General features: G+C 35.0%; 1 protein-coding gene and 1 long non-coding RNA gene across 4 annotated transcripts in view; one reads left to right on the forward strand and one right to left on the reverse strand.

The window, feature by feature from the left end:
- LOC112423816 (uncharacterized) overlaps positions 1–8,713 on the reverse strand; it is a 26,441-nt gene extending 17,728 nt beyond the window's left edge. The window contains exon 1 of the long non-coding RNA XR_011623334.1: positions 8,591–8,713. This is a non-coding gene — a long non-coding RNA (uncharacterized lncRNA). The remainder of the gene's footprint in view (positions 1–8,590) is intronic.
- Positions 1–21,520, forward strand: part of LOC105465545 (ring finger protein 217) — a 135,449-nt gene that overhangs the window by 88,641 nt on the left and 25,288 nt on the right. Inside the window, exons 2-4 of one of the 3 annotated variants that reach the window (XM_071096405.1) lie at positions 1,001–1,234; positions 3,777–3,884; positions 13,621–13,785. In XM_071096405.1, the coding sequence (XP_070952506.1) occupies positions 1,001–1,234; positions 3,777–3,884; positions 13,621–13,785 (507 nt within the window). The remainder of the gene's footprint in view (positions 1–1,000; positions 1,235–3,776; positions 3,885–13,620; positions 13,786–21,520) is intronic. The other 2 variants (XM_011713998.3, XM_024787852.2) reach the window with 2 other exon arrangements.

Here is a 21,520-nt window from a genome sequence, read left to right on the forward strand (position 1 = left end):
AAAGGGTTTGGTGTTGTTTGTCATCTGGAGTTTTTAGTGCCTCCCTTTACTACATTAGGATGGACAAAAGAGATTGTAATGCCATGAATATAAAGAGTTATTGTTCACCACTTACGAAAAACACTCTAGCTACTCATTATTTCAAAGTTGTTTATTTTAATCATTTAAAAATTAGTTGTGTCCATACTTTGTGCTGTAATCTTTTATTGTAATATTTAATGCTAACCATATCTAGTACTCCATACCACATACTAAATGTCGCGTTTTGATGTATCCTCCCTTCTCTCCTAATCTAGCGCCATAGTCCTTTGAATACATTAATTTTGTAAATTATCTCAGTAGTAGCCAGATTTCATAAGGATTTTTTTACACTGTTGTAGCTGGTTTCATTTTCTTACTTGTTCCTATGATTCTCATTATATAGGAACTACTTACTTTATGTTCTTAACACAGAAGGGTCAGAGGAAACAGTTATTTTTTGTAACATTTTTTAAACTATTAGGCATTCTACATTACAGAATCTCTTTAGTCCTTTTAAAATAGTAAAATGTGCCCAGAGTTTAGTGCTGAAGTATTCTGCAGTGATGTTGAAAAATATGAAACACCTTTTAGTTGGCATGTTGTCTAAATGCTGCGTGACCCTGCAGTTCTTGCAGTCGGTGCATCATCTGAATGCTGTGTAACCTTGCAGTTTCCAGAAACATGAGATGATCATTTGCTTCTTTGGTGAGCCTGTGGCTTAGGTCCATTTCTTGTCACAAAAACAATAATCAGAGAAGACTTAAATGCCCTTTAAATCATTTCGGAAACATTATATAGTGATTATTTTGGTATTGCCGAAAGCAGGTATCAAGGTGATTAACATTGATTATGTTATCTTAAAAATTGCACACAATCCTTTATTGCAATCATGAAATAAGTAATACTGTATACAAAAAAAAAAATGAAAGAAAATAACCAGTGACTTTTTTTTCCTTCCATCTGCTCTTCCATCATGCAGGTACAACTTGGCCAAGTAGAAATCAAATGCCCCATCACAGAGTGTTTTGAATTCTTGGAAGAAACAACTGTTGTCTATAACTTAACGCATGAAGACTCCATCAAGTATAAGTACTTCTTGGAACTTGGCCGTATTGATTCCAGCACCAAGCCATGTCCTCAGTGCAAGCACTTTACAACCTTCAAGAAAAAAGGACATATTCCCACCCCTTCCAGATCAGAAAGCAAATACAAAGTAAGCATTTTCACCAGAGTTGTGGGTTAGACGTCACATAGCAGAAGCAGCCAGATTAGATCCACTTGTGGTGGGCATTAAGGGGGTTTCTTTATGGAGCTGAAGGTGAGCATTTATTGGCCATCATTCTGAAAGCATATGGTTTGGGGAGGCTGATGATAAGAGCGCACTCTTAAGGAATTAATTACAGTTTTGTCTTTGACTTTAACCATGTTGAAAATTAATCTAGTAACCTCATTGGAAGGCTGATCTTTAATAATAGTTACTACTACCAAATACTAAATAAATACTAAGACTTTTTCTTTATTATTATGGACTTGATTTTTTTCCAGTGGTCCCAATGTAAGTCTCCTCTTGCTATATCTATAATAGGTAAAAATAGTATAAATTATATCATTCATTTATTCAACAAATACAGAATGCTGTATATGCTAGGCAGTGTGCTAAGTTTGGGGGCTATAGAGCAAATGTGATATAGTCCCTGCTTCAAAAAAGTCTAACGAAGATGGGAGAGACATGTGTTCTAAAAATGACCGTCCAATATGATTAGAAAAAAACACAAAACTGTGTACATATAGGATGCTTTGAGAACACTCAAAGGAGGGTTGGGCTCTAGGATGTCAGGAATGGCTTCACAGAGGAGGTGCAGTTCTCCAGACAGATAAACATGGTGAGCATTTCAAAGCAAGGAATGAGTAAGTGCACGGCCCCTGAGGCTAAGGCCAGGCTTGTTGCAATCAAGTGCTTCTAGAGCTGGTGGAGAGTAGGGGAGAGGCAGCTGATCAAGCAGATAAGAGCAGATCATGTTGAGTCTTGTGCAGTTTGCGCAGAAGTTTGCATTTAACTCTGTAAGCATTAGAGAATTAGAGAAATGTCATCTGGCAGCATTCACAGAAGCTATCACAAGAGGGCCAGACAGAAGCCTGGGAAACCAAGGCAACAACTGTGGCAGCAGAGCATTTCTTCACAGCCCTGATTGTGTATTAGAATCACCCAAGAGCTTTCATGACACACCAGTGCCCCAGGCCCACCCCAGAACAATTGTCTTCCAAAGTTTTGAGCCTCACCAGGTGACTAATCCACAGCAGAGAATGTTTGCAGTAAATGAAGCAGAAAACCAGTGAGGCTGTGGCAGTAGTTTTCATCCTTGTCATTACAGCAAAATGGCAGGATGAAGTGGTTTCAAAGGCTGTTTGAAGTCCTCTCCATTTAAGGTAAGTTTCTGGTCACGTTCCCTTTCTTGAGAGCAGCGGTTACATTATTCATCTTGTAGCTTTGAGGGGACCATTGTTTAGTAGGTAGTTTCCTCTGCTGTTGCAGTGATAAGCTACAGTATTTGTAGATTAATCAAAGCTTCTTCATGAGTCGTCCTTTGAAACTGCTTGACTCTCATAGTTAATTTACTGTTTTTATGTAGGCCATTCTCTATCAGGTATAACTGTTAGAATAAAATCCTTTTTTTCCCTTCTATAAAAAGCATTATTTTTGAGGTTACAAAATTGTATAACTAAAGTATTGCCCTACAGTGCTGTTGAAAGCTAACTGAACATTAATAGAATACTTTTATATCATGCTATATATCCTTAGATTATGTTGTTATTTTTATTGCAGTTGTGTGTTACTGTATAAGAACAGGAATTTAGAAGGGCTTGTAATTCCATCAATTAGGATATTCAATTTTTTTCTAATATTTGATATATAGAAACTCAGACTATACTAATTTTTAAAATTGCAGTAATTAAAACATGTACAAAATTGAGTTAGAGTGGGAATAATTGAGTAATTTTTAAATGTGTTGTTTTCATGAAATGGATAATAGAGTTATAATTTCAGTCAAAATTATGGCAACAGTGAAATGTTTTATATCTCATTTCATCTAAAATCACCAAAATCATGTTGTGATGAGTGTAATGTATCACAGTACACATGTACTGAGAGTGAAATGTGTAAAAATTGACAAATAGAAGATTCTATATTTATATAATTTTGAGTGATCCCATGCTATTCTGATAACATTTCCCAGAGGTCAGGCTTCTCCAATGTCCATCGATTTGTTGTGGGTAAGAAGAGAAGCTGGGGCAAATGGATCAACATCTTAAATTTGTTAAACTCAACTGACTCCTTTCGATTAGTAGAGGAAAAGAAAAATTTGCTTTGGTGTGAGGAGGAATTCAACAACACAATAAATGTTGATTATGAAGCAGTTAAGATCCTCAGCAGTGGGTGTGAGGTGGAAATCTCATTACACTATAAAATGAAACTTCAGCAAATTTCAAAAGAGTAAAACTACCACAGAATTTGAGGATGATTATTTTTGTTACTCTTCTTTACTAGTGTAGAAGAGAAGATCGATAACAGAAGTCCGTAATCTCCTTGATCTATGTTGTACAAAGTTCTAACGATGATTCAAGTAATTCCTGAAGCAATAATTTTTACTTATTTTAGTGTAAAGTTTATATAACATTTTTCATCATGAAACTCTGTGGTCTACATTAACATTAACTGCTTGGTTTACATGCCCATACCTGTCTGGGTATTATAGGTAAGGAGAGCACTGACATGGATACCCCAGCCAAACAACTGTGAAATTCATGGGCCCAGTATGACACCCTGTACTGAGAGTAAGATCTTTGTTCTTTGCGATGAACAGGTGAACATTTTTTATTTTGCAATATTTTTAAAAATTCAGTTTCCCCAATAGAATAAGGTAGTTCCAAATTGGTGTCATTTATTGTAACTTTAAGAGGAGTGAATTTAAGTACTCACACACAATACATTGCATCATAAGGCAACAGAAACAGAAAAAAAAAAAAAAAAGATTGCTGCTATTGTCTGTCATTTCTGTGCAATTTAACGTCTCTTTATAGTAATGTTTACAGGCTTAAGTGGGTTTGTATCTATTGATACAACCCTTGTAATGTTTATTTTAATATTATTCTGAGTCATTGATTTACAGTATCTTGATCCAAGATGCCATTCTTTGGAAATTTATTATGGCCTTTGCCATCAGTTCAGCTGTTTGAAAATATTATAACTGTTTTATAGCTGCGTTAGTGCTTCTCACATGAAGTTTGAGACTTAAAATATCATATTTGGGGGTTTTAATTTTTGTAAAGACCACTTGTCAAATTGTTTGTACTCGGCAGGTGGATAAAGGGTAAAAAGAATATAACAATAAGCAGTAACTAGAGCTCCTACCTGTCCATTTATCCTTCTAGGCCCAACACCCAACAATTCCCTTCTGGCAAAAATTTGAGTAAATAGAGCTTTATATTATGTTCTGAACATTGTCAAACTCATACTATATCAAATAGAACAAGTGCATTTGTGAATTGAGAGATTTACATTCAGACAACCTTGCCTTTTGTCAAATCCAGTCTCACTTTTTCACTCATAGTATTTCTGTCTTCCTCTCCCTAAAACTCTTGTCATGATGCCAAAAAGGCTTACCATTCCATTTCTACAAAATTGACTTCAATTTCCAACTAGAAATCTAATTTCTAACCTGAATAGTTCCTATAATTTATCAGTGCAACAGCAACCACATATCAATAAGAGAACAAGTTAATGATGGAGAAATAAAAAATGTTGAAGTTGTGACTCTAATGTCCTCATGTGATGCCTGGAGACAAACAAATCACCCACACTGAAAGCTTTTCACTATAGCAATTATCACCTGGGATTTTATGATATATGTTTGTGGTTATTTGCTTTAAGTTTTTCTTTCTAACTGGTCTCTAGGAGTCCAGGTCCAAATTCACTTCATTCACTGCTGATAACCTGTGTCAAGCACTATGTCTGGTAGAGGGTGCACTCAAAATATATTTGTTGAAGAATTCATGTAAGAGTAAACACATTAAGCCTTGAGATGTTGCATTTACCAAGGTGGAAAAGGCAGGTCAGAGCACTGCTTTCAAACTGGAATTAAACTCTCAGCCTGTCACATATTAGCTCTGTCACCTTGAGTATCGTTTCCACGTCTTTAACTGGGGATAGTAATAGTACCTATGTCATAAGAATGTAGTAAGAATTAAATGAGATCACACATATAAATTGCTTAGCACCATGTATGATACATACTGGAAAGGATTATGATTGTTATTATTATTAGGCAAAGAGAGCAGAATGAGCAACCCTGGGTACTGAGAAGGGCATGGGGGAGTAAAAAAGAATATAGTTGAAGTAAAACATGGGGTGAGTGGTGGACAATGGGCAGAAAGGAGGGGTAAAATTGACTATGTCTGGAAGAGGAGGAGCAGGTTTGGGAAATGGAAAATTAATTTAGTTTGAAATATGTTGACAGTGTTAAGTTTGAAGACCCGTTAGGGCATCAAAGAGATGCCTAGAAAACATGACTCAGGAGTAATTTGCTGGAAGTCATCAATATTGGGGGCAGTGAAGGGGATGGTCATTGAACTTACGAAAATAAAAAAAATATTCTTTGGGAGATAGAGGAGGTGATAGCAGTTCTTTATGGAAGAGAGGAGAGACATCTAAAGGATTAAAAGTAGTTATTTTACTCATACAAGTTTTACTGAGGTAGGTGCAATTCTAGGTTTCATTCTTATTCCAAGTGTAGACTTAAGAAATGATCCCCCTTTTCATATCGATTTGGAGAAAGAGTTGAAGGTCATGCTCATCAGCATGTTAGAAAAGATGTTAGAGGTAATTCTCTTGTTGGTTTTCTTCAGACAAGACTAATAATCCCCACTCTTCTTCCCACAAATGTTAAGCAGAATCTTGATAATTTATATAATGGCATGTTTGACGCATCTTTTACCACCAGGTGAAAGAAAAAAACCAATAAAATTCCCTGGAGAAATTCTGTCTGTGTTCTTACCTTAGTTCTCTAGCTGTCTTTTTTTCTTTCTTATAAATCCTCTGAGTAGAAATTACCTTTTATAAACACTAAACAAATATTTTCTCATGTGGTAAAAGAATTTTCTAAGGGCTTTAAGAATACAGTCAAATGAATTGGTTGTTGAGAACAGGTGTACTTTAAAACGTGCTTAATCTTCCTTCTGGTAAAGATGACTTGAGAACTGTTTCCCATATGTAAAAATGTGTAAAGTTTTCCCATGAACATGTAATTAGTATGCTGTTTTGTTCCAGTTTTCCCTGACACCATCACTTTAAGTTGACAGTGTTTACAAATGGAGACTCTGGTTGTGCATCTTCCCTACAAGGTTAGGGTAGCTTACAACACACACTGATTTCTCTTGGGATTAATATATCACTCATGTCAGGAGCCGATAGAAAAAAAAGTGTAGTTTCTTAAATGGTTGTTGTTGGCATAGATTTATGAGGCAGATAAAGACAAAGTTGTCTAGCCCTGTTGATAGACGCCAGTGTAAACAAAGTGTGTGTTACATACATTACCCTTGAAAAAATGTGTAACACTCAGCTATGATGCAAGCCTACTAAATTATATTAGCATTTCTTTCTCCAGTTACTAATGAAGTGTTTTGCTAAGGCTGTTCTTTGTTTGCTTTTTTGATGCATAAATTAGACACAATATTTTTTAGAGGTTTTTAACTTGTGCTTGAACTTCTAACAGCCAAATGTTGAGCTTTATCTGATATTTTAGCCTACACTTCACCTTAAAAACAAACAAACATACAAAAAAAACTATAGTAATAATCAAATCTTGCAGCTAGGATAAATTGACCTGCAGTGGTACTAAGAACTGTTTTCACTTTATCCCATTGTCATTGGGTCTTTAGCACAATGAACAAGTGAAGAATCGTCTCTCTCTGATGGCCCCCGTGTTAGTGTGTTAAAGTAGACCAAGTGTGGTGTTCATTATAAAATGGTCTGGAAGATATTCTGAAAGAAATGAAGTGAAGACCTTACATTTGTTATCTACCACTCTCTGTAGTACTACTTTTCCATATTTACCTACTTAGATTTGTAAGATAATCTGCTGGTGCTGTGTACACAGTTCACAGATCCCCTCTACAATATGCCTACCAGTTGGCCATGCAGACTCTGAACACTGCTTTTGTTAAGGAACTTGTTGTTAATAAATCATTCCTTTCCATTTTCAAAAACCTCAGATTTGAAAGAATTCATTGTTACCTTTGGGCTAAGGTATGCTTCCCTCCTGCCTTCACTTATTCCTCACAGAAAATATTCCCATTTCCTTTTGTACACTGTAACACAATGGACCTCTTGCTGCTTTATGTGAGATGTCATCCTGATGCTGTTGTGTTCAGAACAGGACATCTTGTTCAAAACAATATGATACCACATTTTTCTGGCCAGGACTTTGGGCTATGCAAATCAGGGAAGAATTTTCCAGTACCCTTTGTATTCACTAGTGAAGAAGTGGGTCCTCAGACAAGAAATAGACCCAGACAAATACTTCTCTGGGCTTTGCTCTCTGTGTTTACAGGAAGAGTCTGTAAATGCCTAAGGTGTTTCCAGGTGGTAGGAGCAAGACAGACTAATATGGAATAGTGATTTTCAAATTAGGGAGAGAGTACTTTTTCAAACAACCCCCATTCTCAAGTTCCAACATGCTGTCCAAAAAAATGCATGAGTCTGGCTTGAACATAAAAGCTAGTATTGAGGTGAATGCATTGTGCAATAAATAATTGTGTTGCATATGTAAAAGGAAATCAGTATTGAGGGAGTTCAGTAAGGTTATTTACATAAATAGGCACCATATCTCAATATAGCTTACCTTGTCATGTGTTACTCTACATTGTGTGTGTGTGTGTGTGTGTGTGGTTTTGTTTGTTTGTTTTATTTTGGTCTGCTGTTGGTCCTCAGCCTTTAGGAAAGTTTCTCTTTCCCTTTCCAGCTTAGTTTTAGCTGTGCTGTGAGAAACTAAGGCAAGGATCACTTGGCCACATTCGCACTGTGTTCAAGGGTGCAGTGCCTCATGAAGGCTGTATGTTACTGGCATTTCCATGCATGGAGAGCTCCCCAAGTAGGCAGTGAAATCTCAGGGAGTAAGATCAAGGCAAGAAGTCAAAACTTTATTTTCCCATATGGAGAATTTCTTTCCATTGCCACCCTTTCTTTCCAAAGCCACAATCTGGCTTTAGGATTTGATGTTATAAGGGAGCGAACAGTGCTTCCTTAAAAGTATTTGAAGCCATGCATCAAGACTCATTTTCTCCTCTCTATAACATGCTGTACCTCTCCACATCTCATCTTCAAGAAAAGCATCTTCAGTTTTTAAAACATTTTTATAACTAATAACTACAAGATTTCCCAGTTATTTACCATTTTGGTTCATTTCTTTAGGACATACCCGAATCTGACAGCCATGATTTTTACGTGTTTCCTATGCAGAGTTTCTGGACCATGGTATATTTTGGGGGACATGCCAGGATTATAGGAACTTACTGGCTCTGTTTATTGTACACTTAGCAAGGATCAAAGTTGAGCTAGCTGAAGTGACATCTCTGTTCAGGCTACATTAGAACACTTGCTGTTTCCCCAGTGCATCATGTGCTCTTGGGCCTCTGTGTGGTGGCTCAGGATGGACCCTCTACCCAAAGTGTTACCTCAACACTTGTCTCGGTAACATTCTACTCATTGTTGAAGGTCACATTCTCTCTGAACGCTTATGTTCCAGCCTTCACTGAAGCCTGTTTCCCTGGCACCCACTTGTCCTAGCTTCTATTCTAGCAGTTACTATATGCCTTTATAGCTCTTTTGGTTTATATCTGTCAGAGCCCAGTAAGTTCCTTAAGGACAAGTATTTTCATTTCTTTCTGCCTGCAATCAACATAGGCAGTTCCTGCTACCTGAAGGTGCCCAATAAATATTTGTTGAATAGGAAAATGAATTGATAAATGTGTTTCATTATTGGGAATCTGAACCTGAGGTTCTAGTAAAGCAATCCTTTTTGGAAAACTGAATTAGCTCTTATATTTGCAGTGCTACTTTACACATGGGTGTTGTCTAGTATTTTGAATTTGATAAGTAAAGACTTTGTGATTTATTTGAAATAATGATGTGTATAGGGGTGTCTAGCATTTAAGCAGGAAAATAATGATCTGGGGTTTTCTTTGGTTTTAGACACTGTTTTTATTTTGTGGGTTGTTTCCTTACTTGACTTGATGAATTATCAGGAGAAAATGCCATTTTCCTAGGGCAGGTGAGTTGGTGTACTTTCATCTCAGTATAGCACAGATTTCTGGTAAAACTAAGGGTATTCAAAAGTCAAAAATCTAATGTAAAGTTCTTTTATCTTTTGTGGATTCTGGAGAAAGCTAATCAAGATTCTTAGCTTTGATAACTTGATTCTTGAAGCACTTGAAGCCCTGCTTGCCTCTTTTAGAAGAGTTTGTGCATTGATCATAGTGTTCAGTAAAAGTTCATTAGGATAATGTGTTTAGTAAACATCATCTGATAATATAGGAATTAGTAATACCATCTCAGCCGCTAGTCATAAATTAGATATGTTGGTTTTTCTTTGTATTCATTTAATGTTAACTGATACGTGGTATCCAAACTGTGTGCAAAATCATTCATTTTACATGAGACAAAGCCTTTGACAAACACAGTTCACTGAGGAGTGAACTTGTGGGCTGTTGGAGAGATTAGACATCTACATCCCTAATGGAAGTTCCATAAGAAAGGTACTGAATCTAGTTGCAAGGAATAGGGAAGACAACTTGAAGAAAGGAGCATTTGATCAAGATAAGATTTTAGTAGATGTAATTCATTGGACTCTCCCAGTTACCAGAAGCAGAAATGTGCTATTTCTTGGGCTACCTCAATTAGTGAGGTTTACCGTAAGGCTCCATGGGGAGTAGGAAGGGCAGGAAAATACTCTCCGCAGCTGCCCAGGCAGGCCTCATAGAGAATCAGACACAAGCTCTGGTAGTGTGAGAGCCCGTCTGTCATCTCACCAAAAGTCAATGTCTGTGTCCTTCTTCAGTGGTCTGCATTGTAGTCACTTAGCTCTTCTCTGTCTTTTCCTCCATGAAGGCATCCTTTGTATCTCCATGACACTCCTCAAGAGAGAAAAATCTATCTTGGCTAATCTCCATTCAACAATGAGCACCCCCGCTACACAAAGCTCATGCCACCGCTTAGGCAGCTTGCCAACTAGTGGATACGTGTTTTTGGCTTAGGGACTCATTCCTGGTCCAATAAATTGTGGTCTGAGCGATGGAGTCACATGGTATAAAGCAGAGCCTCTCAAACTTTAGGAGGCATACGAATCACCTTCGGACCTTGTGAAAATGAGCACTTTTGGCTCTAAGGTCTAAGGATTCATGAATTCACCAAGTTCTCAGGTGATACTGATGTTTCTGGCCCTGCAATCACACTTTGAGCCACAAGAACAGGGCAGGACGACTTCTGTGTGACTGTAATTACTAAGAAGGCAGGCACTCTATGTGGTGAGTCTATGGTTGTGAGATAGCATTTCATGTGGAAGAATAACTGTAAATAAAAGAGTGGAGGAAGATGCAGTGTTGATGTCTATATGTGTTTACATAAGGCCAATTTTGAATGTGATTAAGTTCAAAATGAATGAGGCATCTTCAGAACAAAAAATCTGGGACAATTTCACATGTAGTCTTTTAATACCCAAGTTGTTGGAGTTGGCTGTTAGTCCTTTTATGATTTTAATCCCAAGCAAATAGTGATTTTGATGTTTTCAGTGAGAGATAGCAATCCAGTATGAATTTAACTTATTCGTATTCACTTGAGAGCCTGTCCCATAACTTTGGTCACAGTTTCCCACTAAGTCTGTGCTGTTGGTGAGGATTTGCAATAGGATCTGCAGTAGGACTTAGTTGTTTATTATGAGCCAGAGTCCCAGGGTGGAAACAACACGACAGATTCTTTATTATTCTGGTGCCTTAGGAGAATCATGCATTGCTGTAATTGTCTTCATTAGAGATTCACAAATGTGATAGTTCAGCACTTATTCACAAAGATCTTTGAGCCATTCAATGTCAGACATTTATAGAGCGAATCCCAGTTTCAAAGCATCTTTACATTCATTCTAATATTTCGTAAATATAATCTAAGACTGGTTAAAAACTAGAGAGATCTTTTCAAAAAGTTTATTTAATGATGCTAGAATCTAGTGATTCAGAATTATGAATAACGTCCAGTAGAAAATAACTAAATTAACTATTCAGGTCTTCTGACTTAATGGTAGATGCCTAAGGAAAAGCAATTTTTTCCTACTTTCCTCATTTCATTCATTACATTCAAAAGGAAGGCTCCATGTGATATTTACATCTAGTCTTCATTGCTCAATGACAAATGGAAGTAAACATTTTGGAAGTAAACATTTTATATTGTTTTCTTAGCTGAATCTCATCTACTTCAACTTGTTGTCTTTTAAAAATGATTTATTTTAATTGTAATGATCAAAAAGGAAAAAAACAGTTATTTTAAATAACTAAATAGTAACATCCTTTTTTTTTTAATTTTTTTAGTTAAACCAAGTAGTTTCTCAATTTGTATAGAGTAGATCTTGAAAAGAATTTTCAAAGTTCACCTTATCTTGATAATCATGTGGAATTCTGACTTATTGAATAGTTTAATGACATGACCATCTTTGACTACTACATTTTTAAGTTGCCAGTTGTCAAAGAACAAATGCCGTTTGGTATAAGAAGTATAGTGAAAAGTATGCTAAATGTGGAGCCAGACAAACTTACGTTTAAATTCCTTCTTAACACATATTTTCTGTGTTACCTTCAGCAAGTGATTTAATCTATCTGAGTCTCATTTTCATCATCTGTAAACTGATGATGTTCATATCTACCTTCCAGCATTATTTTGAGGATGAAAATAAATAATGCATGTAACATATTAAGCATAGATATTACCATTGAACAGAATTTTAATAAATAAATAAACATGAAAATCTTTTAAGCCTTATGACAGAATGCCATTTTTACATAAAGTTAATAACAAAAGTACTTTTACTTCATATTTTCACAGGAAGAGCATTATCCATTCTTGACATAAGTGAAAATTACAGTGCTTTGAGTTGTTAACAGAAGAGCTGTGATTGTAATTGCCACTCAGCTAATTAATCTATATAGTAGAACCTCCATTGTCAAAAAAGTTGTTTTCCAAAAAATTAAGTGACAATATTGTGTATAGTTTACCAAAGGAAATTCTAACCTTTAAAATGTAGTCAGCAAATTCACATGTGCTGCAGTGACGTGACATAGAGGAGCAAAGAGAGTGGTCAGTTATAAATATAATTCATAATGAGGCAATTTATAATCCATTGTAATCACATGAGGCTCTGTTAAGTCAGGCTATACTCATATGCTTTTAGAGAGTTAGGAGTGAAAATAATGTGTATGAATGGAATATTCCACTATCATTCAAAATAAAGGAAGTCAGATAAAATATCTTCCATGTCAAGCAGAAGACATATTCTTACTAAACTTACACGTGCACTGTCATATACCCTCCACATAGTGAAATATGAAGGCCCGTTTCTGATGGTTTTCTAAGTACAGGCCACAGGGCCACTATATTGATATATTTCTAATAATAGAATGCTTTGCATTATTTTTATAATTAGCCTCCCTTACATTGGTAGCACACCAGGAGTATCCATTATTTTAGATGCTGCTTCATAGCAAATGCTGTTCTAGCAGTTTCTTACTGTGTTTTTGTTGTTGTTGTTGTTGTTGTTTTGAGACAGAGTCTCACTGTAGCCCAGGCTGGAGTGCAGTGGCACGATCTCGGCTCAACTGCAACCTCTGCTGGGTTCAAGAGATTCTCATGTCTCGTGTCATCCTCCTGAGTAGCTGGGATTACAAGCATGCACCAACATGCCCACCTAATTTTTGTATTTTTAGTAGAGGTGGGGTTTCACCATGTTGGCCAGGCTGGTCTGTAACTCCTGACCTCAAGTGATCCACCCGCCTCAGCCTCCCAAAGTGCTAGGATTACAGGCATAAGCCACTGCACCCAGACTGCTATTGTGTTTTTTATTTGATGAAGCATCTGTGGGGCTTTTAAAAAATAAAATGAAATAAGCCATTCTTAAGAAGACAATGGAAACGGCTGGGTAATTCGTTCAAGGGAAAGGTGAATTAAAGGGCAGCCTGAGTGTGTGGATTTGGGGCCTTGTGAGCCTTCAGGTTCAATCTGGGAGATTGCACTTAAAATCTGGGAGATTTTCCTAAAGCTAAATTGGTTTCCAGAATCAAATGTTTAACTCCAGGACAGCCTACAAAGAGCCAAGTCATCCTCGCCAAAGCAATTCTTTCCCCTAGTAACAGAGTATTCATATCTTAGTGTAGTTTTGGTCTTATAGATGGGGAGGCATTTTAAATTATAAACTTTTAGCTAATTTCCCCAAGCATCACCTTCTTACCCTTTTAGACACTTTCAGTATGTCCACTAGTAATTAATATGATTTTTTTCTTACACAGATCCAGTGCCCTACCTGCCAATTCGTCTGGTGTTTTAAGTGCCACTCTCCTTGGCATGAAGGTGTTAACTGCAAGGAGTACAAAAAAGGAGACAAATTGTTGCGTCACTGGGCCAGCGAAATTGAGCATGGGCAGAGGAATGCCCAGAAGTGTCCAAAGTGCAAGGTGAGATAACTTTTAGGAGGAAAAGAAAAAACATGTACATCTGGATATGACTGAACAATATTTACAATATTGAAGCAAATTATAACTGTCTTAATGCAGGTATGTAGAAAAAGAGTATTTGCTTTTTTATTTTAGAAAAGTAATTATATAATTAAACTGAAAATTTTTATAGATAAACAATGTATATTCTTATTATTTGCATTACCCTTCAAAATTTAAGGAGGCCACATATAAATATTGACTTAAGATACTGGAGTCCTTATATTACATTTAAAAATGAGGATGTACTTTATAGGAAAAATATAGCATAAAAGTGATATAAAAGTATTATTTCTAGTCTGCCACATGTACTATAATTACTTCTCAATTACATAGGTTTTGAATCCTTGCAATCTTGCTTTTCTTTCCTTGGTGACATTGCTGATCACTTAAAAAATTATATTAAATTGAACTGATTGTTTTGCTTTTTTGCAAATCTGGTGAAATAAAAGCTCATAGCTAAAATCAGGACTTAGGGATTTTATGAATCCCACTTTTCATCTTTCTTTTGATAATCACGCAAGTAATGAAGACTTAGCAGGCACTTTGAGCTCAGACCTAGATGTGTTCAAAGTTAGCCAAGTAAACAGCGAGGGAAGACTCTCCTATGGGGAGGTCAGCCAGTAAATTCAACCAGAAAACTTTGCATTTGATAGTTATAGTATAGGGTTCTGTTGAAGTTTGAAAGTTTTAAAAAATCTTGCTTTAGAAAATCATATGTTCGTGTACACTTTGCCATATGTGGTTTCTACCGTTTGCCAAATTTATTTTTGGAAAGAATCTCTAAATTGGCCTAATTATCTTTTAAGCACAATTCTGCAATTACTTCTTGGAGACTTATCACCAGATAAATGAAACTTGTTGCCAAAAAATTTAAAATTCAATAATTATGAATACAATTAGAAGTAAAAGTATATTCTAAGCCTATAAATGACCATAATAATAATAAATGTACAGATTTACTATACCAAATTCACATACTAGTTTATAAATATAGTAAGGAAAAAGTATTGTATGAAATAACGTGTTACATTTTTAGCAATTGGAAGAAATTTTGAAATAGTTTACATGACCTGGCTTTCTAATAGAAGTGATGTCTAAAGATATTTGGCCTAAAGTTCTCTTTGTTTTCCTGGTAGAAGGCAAATTCATCCACAGTCACCCATTTTGTTTTGGGCTATTTCAGATCACTGCATCAGTTGCTCAGTGCTCTCATTTTTCATTCCATTAAAGAACAACTAGAAAATGAGGCCTTTCCCCCCTTTCTCTTTCGTTTTTAGTTTATTCAAAGCTACTGCTCAGTTTCAAACAAAACAAAGACCAATAGGGACTTAGAGTACTGTTAAGTTATTCTACTTAACAGTTATTCGTAAGTACACTTTATATCCTTTGGAAAGCTGTAAAAACAATTACAAGTTAGCCTGGTTCTACAGCTGGATTTGGAATGAACACCACTACAGCATTATACATTGGGGAAATTCTGAATAAACTGATGTCACACAAAATATATACATTTATTACTGCAATCTGTTAACCCAACCTTAAATGGACTATAATGTAAGGAAAGAAAAAGAAGCCAACCATGGGGAATTTACTGATTACTCTAACACCTTCCCACAGTTGTAACAAATGTAGATAAACTGTTAAGAGAAAGCATAAATGTTGGTTCCCTTTTGAAGTAGTAGCTAAAAGGTCAGGGCTTTAAAAGGGATTACCTTTTAAATAGCTGAAAGGAAAAGACCCATGGAATCAGTTGACATTATTACATTGTAGCGGAGAGCCTACTTTCTGGTGGGATTTGGGTTCTATGAAGTTTCTGTCTAAGTCATATTTTATGATTTATTTGGAGTATAAATGGTTTCATTTTTCTTTCTCTCTTAAGCGTGACTTTAAAACTTTACCTTTTGGCCGGGCGCGGTGGCTCAAGCCTGTAATCCCAGTACTTTGGGAGGCCGAGACGGGTGGATCACTAGGTCAGAAGATCGAGACCATCCTGGCTAACACGGTGAAACCCCGTCTCTACTAAAAAATACAAAAAACTAGCCGGGCGAGGTGGCGGGCGCCTGTAGTCCCAGCTACTCAGGAGGCTGAGAGAGGAGAATGGCCCGAACCCGGGAGGCGGAGCTTGCAGTGAGCTGAGACCCGGCCACTGCACTCCAGCCTGGGCGACAGAGCGAGACTCCGTCTCAAAAAAAAATTAAAAATAAATAAATAAATAAATAAATAAATAAATAAATATAAAAAAAAAACTTTACCTTTTTTGTTGGACCTTAAAATTACGTTTTGCCCCATGAAACATTTCTATTGTTATAACAGAAACCCATGAGGAGATATTACTCAGTGAACTGATTTTTGTTTTATACTGTAAGGCTTTCTTTTCATAAATATATCTTTTACCATTTTTAAATATAAAGTAGGAAGATGACAGGAATTTGTGAAAAAGAAATGAAGAAGTTCTCACATAATGCCTCCAGGTAAACAATTATCACATATTTTCATATAAAGCTTTCAATCATGAAAACCAAATGTATTTACAATTTTGTTATGAAAGTATATACATTTGTACGCTACTATAGGTATATGTTTTAAATTAGTTCATAATTTTAGTAAATATTGTTATTTATTTATTTTGAGACAGAGTCTCGCTCTGTTCCCCAGCCTGGAGTACAATGGCACTATCTCGGCTCACTGCGACCTCCGCCTCCCAGGCTCAAGCAATTCTCATGCCTCAGCCTCCCAAGTAGCTGGGATTACAGGCATGAGCCACCATGCCTGGAAAAAAAAAAAAAAATTGTTTTTTAAGTAGAGACAGGGTTTCACCATTGTGGCCAGGTTGGTCTCAAACTCCTGACCTCAAGTGATCCACCTGCCTCAGCCTCCCAAAGTGCTGGGATTACAGGTAGGAGCCACCGCGCCCAACCATATTTTGATTTTCAGATGATTTATTTATCAAGGTGATATAACATCAGATAGAAATTTGGAAAAGAGAGGGAAAATATTCACCCAGAATTCTGCTGCTCCAGTATACTCACTCCTAACATCTTATTGTGTGCCCTTGGTCTTTCACCCTATTTAAATGGCTTTTTAAAAAGCTTTAGTTGTGATGTTCAAGTAATTTAATATCATTAGTATTTTCACCTAACATTGCAAACATTTCTCATATTACTAAATAGTTTTCAAAACATGTATTTCATTAACTATGAACTGTATAACACTTGCTTAAATATTCCTCCACTATTGGATACCAAGGCTTGCTTGGTTTGTTCTGGGAATAAAAAATAATTGTGTATTATAAATAATGTGTGGATGATATTCATCTAGAATTTTTTTCCATATTTTATACCTTTGAAAGGATATATTTATAAAGGTAGAATGATTGGGTTAAAGAATATCCAAGTTTTTAGTATTTAGCACATATTGGCAATTTGCTTTCTAAAAGGAATGAATCAATTTATAATTCCACCTAGAAAGTTTGAGGACATGTTTCAGTATGAGCATTTGTTGGCATTTTAAGTGCTTTTTAAATATTAATTTAATAATTTTAAAGTATTTTTTCTTATATTTTATATTTTCCTGTTTGCTTGTAAGCTGAATATAAATTCATGTATTTTTGAGTTTGTAATGCTCCCTTTTAAAATTTTCTGTTCATACCCTTTGCCCATTTATGTGGGTGCATATTTTGATTTTCAGATGATTTGTTTATCAAGGTGATATAACATCAGATAGAAATTTGGTGCATATTTTTATTATCAAATTATATGAGCTCTTTATTTAGATATTTAAATTCCACTTCTGGCATTATTTTCTCCACATTTTCCCTATTTTCTGTTTCTTCCTTTTTATTTGAGTGGTAGGTTTTGTTTTTTTGTTTTTGTTTTTGTTTTTTTTTACTTAATTGATTTGCATATGTATTGTTTAATTTTTTTTATTTTTGTTTGACCAAATTATTCTCTTTCTTTGTGGTCACATACGCAAGCACATATATGATATAAATACATATTTTTACATATTTACATATCTTTGTATATCTTTTGTAAACATGTTGCTTCTAAGTTTAAAAAGTCATTTATTCAGAAGTTTGATTAAAAGATCAATTTTCTTCCTTTCTTTTAACTATTTGATTTTTTAATATTTTAACTCTTTAATCCAACCATAATTTATTTTAGTGTTTATTATGCATTGGGTACCTGAAGTAATATTTTTCCAAATTGAAACCATCTAACCTAATTGTGTTTATGGGATGACTTTCCCCTTATCAAATGATTTGTAATTTATCTCTAAATTATATCTTAAATTACAATATCTTAAACTATAATACATGATAGTCTCTTTTCTTGCTGCTAATTTTTAAAGAAAATTTTGTACTTACACTGGTGAGTTTTAAATGATTATGTCTTTGTTAAATTTGCTAATCTAGGCAAGGTTTGATAATCTGTTAATTCATTATTTTAATTAGTATTCTAAATGCAACAAAATTTTATCTTATTTATTTATAAACATTGCTTCTCTCTTAGTGAGCTTTTACCTTTTTCTCAAATGGATAGACCAATTTAATACATGATATAGTATTATGAAGAGATTTGACTTGTGCTTAGAAATCAAAATTTTTATTTATAATTGTATTATGGCAGATAATACTGATGAACATTGAAAGTTTTTTCCTCATAATCAAGATACTTACTTACAAGTATGGTTTTTATAATAAGATAAAAATATACAAACATATCTAGAATTTATTTATAGAATATTTTTATGAAAACATAACACTACCACGTTAAGATCAATTTTACTTAGCCTTTTTTATTTGAATCTCATTGTTCCTTTCTTTGATTTTTTTGTTTGTTTGTTTTTTTGAGACAGAGTCTCGCTCTTCTCACCCAGGATGGAGTGCAGTGGTGCTGTCTCGGCTCGCTGCAACCTTCACCTCCCGGGCTTAAGAGATTCTCCTGGGTCAGTCTCACGAGTAGTTGGGATTACAGGTGCCCACCACCATACCCGGCTAATTTTTGTATTTTTAGTAGAGACGAGGTTTCACCACGTTGACCAGGCTGATCTGGAACTCCTGATCTCAGGTGATCCGCCCGCCTCAGCCTCCCACAGTACTGGATTACAGGCATGAGCCACAGCCTCATTGCTTCTTAATGCAAAGTATTTTTCAGTCACTTATGAAATACCATTTTTTATCTTAACAATGAGTTTTCTACTTAATGTAAATTCTTAGCCTATGGAAAATATGTGCTAATTTTGAAATGCCTTCTTTAGTTATCTTCGTTATCACAAAAATAAATCTAGTTTGTAGACTTAGTCATTACAAAACCAAATCTAGTTCGTAATCGTTTTAATATTAAATTTAAAGCAAGTAGGCAATCTACATTTTGTTGGAGGTATTAGAGTATTTGTTCAATGTCATGCAAAAATTCATTTTAGACTGTTTTATACCACAGATTAGATACTAAAGTCTGAGTTAAGAAGAAAAGTTTCTAAGTCAAAAATTAAAAGTGAGATGCAGCTAAAAACAGGATTATACATTATAAAAGCAAATAAACAGTTAAGCACTGTCACACATACATACACTAAATTGCAATATATTTTATTCTAGGGTCAACATATTCATGATTTCTAGATGACAGGAAGTTACTTTTCTGTCTTTAAAAGAAATATCAAATGTGAATGGTCATTTCTGTATTCTGATATGCCATCTCTATACAAAGTACCTTTGTCCGGTGCGCTTTGTTTGTGGTGTTAACACAGTAATAATAACACTAACATGTACTGACATTTATTGCATGTCAGTCTCCTTTGTAGTTACTGTAAATATATTTTCTCATCCAAACTTCAGATGTGATACTAAGATTCTGATTTTCAGTGTACCATTCAGATCATCATTATTAAGTGATTTGATAAAACTTTAAGGTTTTGCACAATAATTGTAGCATAACAGGCTTGGTAGTATGTAAGTTACATTTGTTGTCTCAATTCTCAAAAGAAAGTTGTAAACAAGAGGTGATTACCACCATTTCAAGATGCAGAACGAGTTTCAGAGACTTTAAGTAATGACCAAAAAAGCAAGCAAAAAAAAGTGAATTGTATTTCATCATAATTTATGATAAATATGGAATTACAGGGATTTACTTGTCATGATATTTCCCTTTAGATATTTTATTCCCTTAAATCCTATAACAGAATGCTTTGGGCAAGAATGTATTGACTCAAAGAAAATGGATAATTTTCCCCTGTTCACGTAAGGTCAACACAAAAGCCATTTTTGTGGTCTCTTAGATCTGTGGCTGTGTAACTTGCAGTTGCTGAAATAAGAATGTGAAGTATTAATGTTGTATCTTATAGGTATCCTGCAATTCCTTAGTACGTCATATATCACTGCAAAAGCACATTCAGAGGCTGATGACTACTTTCAAATAGTGCCCATTCAGGATAAAATAGCTTTCCCTGAATTACTGATAAACCATTTTTAACTCTCAGATTGCTTGAAATCACTAACTCTGGAGCAAGGGTTATCATTGGCACTGTTGTTATGGTATGCCAAGCTCTAGACCTTAGTTGTTAGAAGTATGATTGTTTGATGGCACATACTTTCTAGGATATTAACTGCATTGTATCCAATCCCTGTTTTTGTGACAAATAATGTTAGTACTTGCTTACTGTCCTGAGATTAAATATAATGTGACTACTTATAATATTTTATTTTAAAAATCAATATGTTGTCTTAGTTATAAAATAGAAATGTGAAAATATTATAATGAAATAATGAAATAATGCATATTTTAACATGTAAATACTCAGATACCATGACAGTTTATGGTACCCAAAAATGAAGAAATAAAAGAAGAAATGAAGAAATAATGAAGCAGTCAAATTTGTGCATGCATTTAGATTTAAGAAACCTTGAAGTGAAATTTGAACGTTATCAATGCCTATCCTTTATATTTAATATTTTTAAATGAGGACAAAATAAGTATGTGTGTATTTATTTTATATATATATATATAGCATGTCATCTATAGTTGTATGTATATACATACATGTATTTATGTGTGTGTATGTACGTGTGTGTGTATATATATATATATAGTTAGGGTACTAGAAAATGTAGTGTACATTAAAACCATGCAAACATGTTTTGGGCTTATATAAAGTAGAATTAGGTTCTAAATATAACCAGTCTCATCAATTTACACAGTAGTTATAGAACTGAAAAATTCATTGTATATTAAAACCATGCAAATGTTATTTTGTGTTTCTATGTAAAATAGAGTTTGGTTTTAACTCAAGATATTTCAAACAGAATTTTACCAATATGAATGTCGGATGCATTTAAAAATTACACGAAAAAAGCTCAGTGGTGTATTGTGCAGGATATGCTAAGCATTGCAGGACATCCATAAATGCCAGCCCCACCATCTTTGTGACAACTAGACATGCCAACAACGACAACTAAATTCTGAAGCGTCTCCTGGGGCATGAGAGCGCCTGTTAAGGGCTCTGTTATAGATGATGAGGGATTCTGCAAAGGATGAATTCCAGTGATCTAGGTAGACAGGAAGTTGAGTAAAAGGCTGTCCATTTTCCATGTGGGTGCTGATGGAGACATTTCTGCTAAAGGATCTAAAGCTTTCTTATGTAATTCATTAGTTTCCATTTTCATTTCCTTTCAGGTTCTAAGAGTTGCTTTCTCTTT

Source organism: Macaca nemestrina, chromosome 5 (genome assembly GCF_043159975.1).
Source record: "Macaca nemestrina isolate mMacNem1 chromosome 5, mMacNem.hap1, whole genome shotgun sequence".
Classification (NCBI taxonomy): domain Eukaryota; kingdom Metazoa; phylum Chordata; class Mammalia; order Primates; family Cercopithecidae; genus Macaca; species Macaca nemestrina.